General features: G+C 68.8%; 1 protein-coding gene across 1 annotated transcript; it reads left to right on the top strand.

Moving 5' to 3' along the window:
- Nucleotides 1-2940: 2940 nt before the first annotated feature.
- PVALEF (parvalbumin like EF-hand containing) lies at nucleotides 2941-7129 on the top strand. Its single transcript, XM_037068934.1, has 5 exons — nucleotides 2941-3993; nucleotides 5606-5718; nucleotides 5942-6077; nucleotides 6290-6405; nucleotides 6973-7129. The coding sequence occupies exons 1-5, from the start codon at nucleotides 3734-3736 to the stop codon at nucleotides 7017-7019; spliced, it is 672 nt and encodes a 223-aa protein (XP_036924829.1). The 5' UTR covers nucleotides 2941-3733; the 3' UTR covers nucleotides 7020-7129.
- The last annotated feature ends 207 nt before the right edge of the window (nucleotides 7130-7336 follow it).

Genomic DNA, 7336 nt, shown 5'->3' with positions numbered 1-7336 from the left:
GGAGCGCGCGCGGCCGGTGGGGGGGGGGCTCTCCAGCTGCAGGGGGCACTGAGATGCGCGGGAGGGGAACCGCAGGCCGGGGGGGGGCACAAGATGCGTGGAGCGGGGACGCGAGGCTGAGGGACACGGAGCCGTGGGGGGGGGGCGCGGCAGCGCAGAGGGGAGGGGGTGGCAGGGAGATGTGCGTAGGGGACACCCACAGGCTGGGGGGGAACTGAGGCTGGGGGGGCACAAAGACGCAGGATGGGCGACCCGGAGGCGGAGACGCGGGGGTCTGCGGAGACTGGGAAGGGGTCACAGTGGCTCCGGGTCAGGAGACGCCGGGGGAGACGCGGTGGGGGCACGTGCGGGGGTGGGCACCGTGGCACGCAGGAATACGAAACGGTGCGCGGGGCGGCAGGGGAGGCTCCGGGCCCGCGCGCGGGGTCGGGCCTGCACGGGGCCTGACCACGCAGGTCCAGAGGCCACTTGAGCCCGGCCCCAGGGCCCTCTGGGTGGCGCCCTCACTGGCAGCGTGCGGGTCCCGTCTGCACCCAGGGCCCCACCCGCGCCGCACGGAGACCACCCTGCAGACGGAGCCGCGGCCCCGCCCGCAGTGACAGCCCTGGGCGTTCAGGGTGGCGCCGCCCCCAGGAACCGTCCCCGCCGCCGCCGCTCAGAGCCCCGCTGCGCCATCTTGCCCCCAGCGGCGGCGGCAGCGGCGAGCACAGCAGGGCCAGTGGCTTGGGGACCGAGGCCCCTCGTCCTGCGGGAGTGGGGTCAGAGTGCGGAGCTTCCTGCTCCTTGGGTCTCCCACTCTGCCACGTGCCATTCATTCCTGGCTGGACGAGCAGAGCCCCTTGCCCAGGCCCAGCGGGAGCGAGGGGGGCACCTACCCCTAAGAGGGCCGCCAGTCTGGGCGGGAGAGCCGGGACTGGTGTGACCCACGGAGCGGTGGGCAGGGACTGGGCAGGGACGGCGAGGGCTGGTTAGTCCTCGGGAGAGAGTGTCCCTCTTATTCTCAGGCAGCCCCTGTGGGGTCCTGCTTCTCTGACGTGTGTGGCCCCGCCCAGCCCAGGCCTGTGGAGAAGGGTCTGGGGGCCTTGTCCGCGGTGCTGAGTGTGCGTCTGGGGCCACACCGACGAGGAAGGGGCCCTGGCTGGGAGCAAAGGCTCAGTTCCCAGGGCCGCTGCTGGCAGGGGCAGCGGAGGGCTGCCATCCTGGTGTGGCCTCAGGGTGACAGGCGGCATCCCGGGCAGGGGGCCTCCCCTTCCTGCCCACAGGGAAGGGCCCCGGACCCTGTGCAGTCAGGGCACCGGCAGGGGAGCAGCCTTTGTCCGGAGCCACCGAGCCACTGCAGCCTCGGTGCAGACGGCGCTGCAAGGCTTGGGTCTGCCCGTGAGCACACGCATGCTGGCACACGTCCACACACTGGCACACAGACGGGCTGGACCTCTGGGGCTTTAGGGGTGCAGATCTTCTTGTGAGGTCCCCGCCGGGGGGCCTGCGCTCCAACCCGTTCTCCCCGTGCACCTCTGGGACCTCAGTGGCCCTGCTGCCCCCTGGGCCAGTGACACTGTCCTGGAGGGCTCCCGCTGCCCCCGCCACAGCTCTGGTCCTCTGCCCAGCGCTGCCCATGTGTGGCGCTGGCTGCTCATTAGCCACAGGGCAGGAAGCCCAGTGCTAGGATTCAGGGGGGCTCTAGCTACACGCCCCTGGAGTTGGAGACTGGGACTGCTGTCCCTCCAGGGCCCCCTGAACCGAAGGCCTCCAGGTCAGCCATGAGCCTGGACCTTGGGCGGTGGGAGGAGGCGGACAGGACAGGACAAAGCTCTGTGGCCTGGGGAGGGTCGAGCAGAGAGCCTGGGACCCTCATCCTGCATGCCAGCCTCCGTGGGACCCTCCCTTTAGCCTCTTGAGCTGAGGCCAGGCCCCTCCTCTGGGAAAGAGCAGAGGACCGGAGCCGCAGGGGCTGGACCCCACACCATGCGCCCTGGGTTGCCTGGCCTTGCTTGTCCAGTGTTGGGACAGGGCCAGGGAGCACGATAGGTCCCTCTGAGCAAGGCATGCAGGGGTGAGGATGGGCAGGAGGGGCCTGTGGTCTGGGGGTGACCAGCGGCCAGCCCACCTTGAGGGGCCCACTCTGCTGGCATCTGCTGATTCCAGAGGGCGAGGGGTCTCTGAAGATGTTCCCTTCCCCCCACACTGGGGGCAGGCAGGACACCCAGAGCCCCACCTAAGCCCAGCAGGGGCCCAGCCCACTATGGTGGGCTCAGGGTGCCACTCACCGGAGTGGTCACACCCCGGGGCACTGGCTGGTCATGGCGCACAGCCATCCACAAGGCCAGGCTGGTGGGGATGCTGCTTCCTGGACTCCTACCACAGAACACAGAGGGCCCAGGCACACAGCCACACCCCAGGCATCACCATGGGTGTCCCAGGGCCCAGGGACAGCCAGCTGGCTGGGACTTGCCCACCGGCCCGCTCCCCTGCCCACAACCCCGGGATGGCACAGCCCCTTTCCACTGCCCTTGGGGATGTGGCCCCGGCTTGAGTAGGGATAGGACAGGTGCCTCTGTGATCACACAGCCCCCGCTGTGGGGGGGCAGTTGTTGCTAAGAGGAACTTGCCTCAGCCCCCAACCCAGAAGAATCGCCCCTGACAAGCCCACGCCATGCTCTGCAGGGAGGGGTTGGGGGGCTTCTCACATCCACCAAAGAGACCCCAGAAGGTGGGGCACAGCCTCCCTAGGAAGGGGAAGGTGTCCAGAGCGCTGAGCTGGCCTGACCAAGGGCCACCCGAGTCCCCCAGGGGGACAAGCCATGGTCTGGGAGGAGGTGTGGCTTGAAAGGGCTTCATCCTGAAGGAAAACCGGTCTTGGAAAACGCAGCCAGTTCCTTACGTTCCTAGTGGTCTCGGCCCAGGGCTGGGCTGCAGGTCTCTGCAGCAGGGACCAGGGCGGGGCAGTGCCTGCCCTGCCCGGACACAGGGCGCAACAGCGTCCCCAGTGCTCTGAGGTGGTCCCTGGGGTTCCTCCTCGCCAGCTTAGCCTGGGCGGGGAGCACTGAGCTGGGGCCAGGGCCGCAGGCGAGGAAGGCTGCCTGGCTGTGCACAGAAATGAGACCCGAGGGGATACCCAGGGGACGGGCCATCTGTCAGCTCGGGGACAGGTGCGGGCTCTGGGAGCCTGCCTGCACACTCCCTGCCCCTGGTCCTGGGACCCAGGGAAGGTGGGCTCAGACGGGGGGCTGCCCTCCCTCGAAGGGCCGGGTCCGGTGGTGGTGGGGGGTGGCGGGTCCCTTGGCAGACCCTTGGGTGTGGCCTGTCTCTTTATGACTTCTGTCTGCACTTTACTAAAGCGTAGCTTCTCACTCTGAGCGTTTCCTCTAACTGGGGTGAGGTTCACATGACATAAACAACCACTTTGTCTCAAACAGCCTGCACACCGGGCGCTGTGCAGCCACGACCGTCTCCCCTCCACCGCCTAGCGTCAGGCCTGGCCCCATGAACCCCACCCGGTTCCCTGCCCTCCAGCCCTGGGCGGGCGCCTCTTGGGGACACTTGCACAAGGGGACAGGGCCCACGAGGTGCGGCCTTTGCCGCTGGCTTCCCCCACTCAGCACGGGGGCATCGGGTTCAGCTGTCACGCTGAGAACACTCCACTGTGGGGCACCACGGACGGGTGCCCGAGCAGCGGGGACAAGACCACAGTGCGAGGCCAGAAGGCAGGTGGGCCCTCCTGCGACAGACAGAAATGGTCTCTGCACCCCCACCCCCACCCCAGGCTCAGGGAGGCCAGGCACTCCTGACGGTCGGGCTGCCCAGCCAGCGTGGACGTGCTAACGAGCCCCTGGGGGCGTCCCGTGCCAAGCCGGAGTGCTGGGGGGTGAGGGCACTGTGGCCCCAAGCTGTCCGCAGGCCAGGTGACAGCGGGTATAAAGGCTGGAGCCCAGGGCCACCTCTCAGCACCCGCCTGACCCGCCTTGCAGAGCCCTCGAGGGAAGCCAGACACAAGTGAGTGCTGCTGGGAGCTGGGGGGCGTCTCAGCTGCGCCCTGGGGCCTTCACCCTTGGGCTGAGGGAAGGCCCAGGGGAGGCAGGAAGAGGAGGAGGAAGGGAGGGGCAGCCGCGAGGGAGCTCCAGTTGGCAGGCAGCTGCGGGGCCCGGGTCTGCACGCAGGGTAGGCATGGTGCCTGAGCAGGTGGGAGGGGGCCGTGAGTCGGGGTCAGCACAGGGAAGTGGAGACCCGCTCACTGACCTCAGGCCCCCAGGTGCCCAGTCAGGGGCGAGGAGCCCTGGCAGGACCAAGGGTCCAGGGCCAGTGGGCCCCCCGACCCGGGCAGGCACACTGAGCCAGCTTTGGGGCGCTGGGCCAGCCCTGCCTGCAGGGGCTCCCCATGCCCCCCGCTGCACCCCTACCTTTTTCTCACATCACCCCTGAGCTCACTCGGAGACTCCCTGACCAAAGGTGGGTGCAGACCTCAGGCCTTGTGGGTGTCCAGAGTGGTCTGGGTGGGCTCCCTGCCAGCCTGGGGGCCTGAGCACACAGCCTGCTGGGACATGGCAGTCTGAGGGGTCAGCCCAGCCTTGTAGCTCTGGCCAGCCCTGGCCGTGGAGGGCAGGAAGGAGGGAGGGGGAGGGAGGCCTTTCCTGGGGGAAGGGGAAGGGGCGGGTGGGGCCCACTGCAGGGCCGCATGGGGCACGGTGGACAGGGCCCCGTCCAGGGGCTTCCAGGGTTAACCTGACGCTGGGCCCATGGTGTCTCCCCTGGGGAGGGGAGAGGAGACCCCCCCCACAGCCCAGTGCTGCTCAGACCCTTGGGCCATGGGGTGCCCCTCCCCGTGGTGGGAGCATGTTCCAGAAGGTTCCACCACCTGGTGAACTTTTGAGAGGGCCAAGGCGCCTCGGAAATAGCTGCTTTGCCGCAAGCCCCAGAACCCAACCCCCCCAGGGGACAGCAACCTGAGAGCTCGGCAGGTCATACGGCGCTACGGTGAGGGGCAGAGGACGGCCCGGTCCCGGGCTGCGGGCCCCTTGCCTGTGCCCAGACCCCCGCCCGACGGTGATGCTCAGGGCACAGATGCCCCTCCAGTGGGGCGTCCTGAGGGCCTGGAAGGGGTGGGGGTCGCCCTGCCCAGAGTGGGAGCGTGGGCCTCCCTCAGCACAAGGCGGGCTCCGCGGTGGTCAGCCACGAGACTGGAGGAGCAGGGCCCACCGGTCTGGGGTCCAGGAGCGGGAGGCAAAGGCCCTGGGCCTTGACTTTTGGCCGGAGGAACTGGCCCTTCAGGTAAGCAGGGAGGCTTCCCAGAGGAGGCAGCTTTGAGATGGGCCCTGAAGGGTGACAGAGGGTGTTTCCCAGCAGCACTGAGGGTCCGGCGGCTGCCACGGCCCCTCGTCTGAGCACAGTGAAGGAACGGGGATGGTCACTGACCGCCTTGGGTCCTCGTCTCCTTCCACGACACGAGGGCACTACCTCAAAGCGGCCAGCTAAAAGGACACGCACTTGGGCCTGTCCTCCTCGGGGCCCCGGGGTCGCCAGCGGGGCACAGGAGCTGGCACCGCGCAGGGTCCAGGCCCAGCGCCCCTCTCGCCGTGCACACCACCAAGCTGGCTCCTGTCCACTGCAGGGCCGGGATGGACGAGGACTTCTCCTCCCAGGTGAAAAAGATGGCCTTGGCCATGGGCACGTCCCTGTCGGACAAGGACATAGAGTTGCTGCCCACGGACATGAGGCACCATGGTACGGCCTGCCCCTCACGGCACCCCTCCTGGGCCTGCCCCCCCGCAATGGCCAAGGGAGCCATGGGCGCGGGGGACTGTCTACGGTCTCCTGCCCTGGGCTGGCGGGCCAGACACCTAAGGGAGGGACAGGACCCGGCAGTCCCCGCCCCAGGGCAGTCCCCCTCCGGACTCAGCCTCCAGCCCCGGCCAGGCCACCCGCTGACCCTGCCCCGTCCTTTCAGGAGCCTTTAACTACCTCAGGTTCTTCGAATACATGCGGAGGTTCCAGGCCTCGGGGCAGCTGGAGGGCGCCATCCGCGAGGCCTTCCGGTCTCTGGACAAGGACAAGAGTGGCTTCATCGAGTGGAATGAGATCAAGTAACAGCCAGCGGCCGAGGGCGGGGAAGGGGGACAGGGCGAGGGGCCCCGTGTTGACCTTTCAGGAGGCAGGGACACAGGGACAGCCCCAGACCGGGCCCAGAGACCCGTCCCTGCCTCAGTCTCCCCACCTGTGAAGTGGGCAGGGGGCACTTTGTGAGCCGCCAGGCACCGGCAGACGCCCTGCTCTGACGGGAGCCTGCCCGGCCCAGGTACGTCCTGTCCACCATCCCCAGCAGCGGGCCCAGCGCCCCGCTGACAGACGAGGAGGCCGAGGCCATGATCCAGGCGGCTGACACGGACGGCGATGGGAGGATCGACTTCGAAGGTGGGCGCCTCTGCGCACTGCCCCCTCCCCGCTCTGGGCCGCTCGCACTTGGGCAGTTTGCACGGTGTCCCTTGTCCCTCTCAGTGCAGAGCTGAATGGCTCCCACTGCCGGGCGCCGCCCGTCCCCCAGGCACCGCCCCCGGAAGCTCGCTGCCATCTGTGGTGGGCACCAGCATGCCCGACTCATGGATGGGGAAACTGAGGCTCAGGGGTGCGGGCTGAGTGCCGCGGGGCCGAGGGGGTCACTGCAGAGTGCCGAGTGGTGGCCGGAGCTGGCAAAGGGCTGGCGGTAGATTCATCGGGGGCACGGGTCGGGAGAGGGGCGTCAGTGGGGGAGGGAGGCAGCAGGGCCCCAGGCGCTGCAGGGGGGCCCAGGAGGGAGGTGGGGTGGGGGGAGCAGGCAGGGAGGGGGCCCCACAGCGCACTCCTGCCCCCCCGCCTGGCCACAGGGCCCTAGACTGGGGGGGGGGAGCTCACACAAGGGCCTCCTCCCTGTTGGGCCTGCATGGCTCCAGGGGGCACAGAAGGCCTGTGGGTTACATACTAGAAATCTGTCTCCTGCTCTAGAATTTTCTGAACTGATCAAAAAGGAGAAAATTCCAAGGAAGAAGTAGCACCAGCCCAGCCCAGCGAGTGTCCCCGAGGGGCAGCGGGGACCCCCGAGCTCCCCTCTGAGGAGGCCGTGGGGATGCCCCCAGCCCGTGCCAGGAGCGTGGAATAAAGCCAGCATCACGCGAACGACTCGGCCCACGTGTTTGGGGGCGCTGCAGGAGCTGGGGGCCGGGTCGTGGGTCTCTGGGGATGGCTGGTGGCAGGGCAGGGGTGAGCACGTCCAGCCCTTGCCCCTCTGCCCTCCCTTTGTCCCCCACCACCGCCGGCTCCCACGGACGGGGGTCTCACCACCAACCCTGGCCTCTCCTGGGCCCACCCT

Source organism: Sturnira hondurensis, unplaced genomic scaffold, assembly GCF_014824575.4.
Source record: "Sturnira hondurensis isolate 20B ecotype Veracruz unplaced genomic scaffold, ASM1482457v3 Scaffold0001221, whole genome shotgun sequence".
Classification (NCBI taxonomy): domain Eukaryota; kingdom Metazoa; phylum Chordata; class Mammalia; order Chiroptera; family Phyllostomidae; genus Sturnira; species Sturnira hondurensis.
The sequence above is the reverse complement of the archived record's forward strand: the minus strand, read 5'-3'. Positions and strand labels throughout refer to the sequence as shown.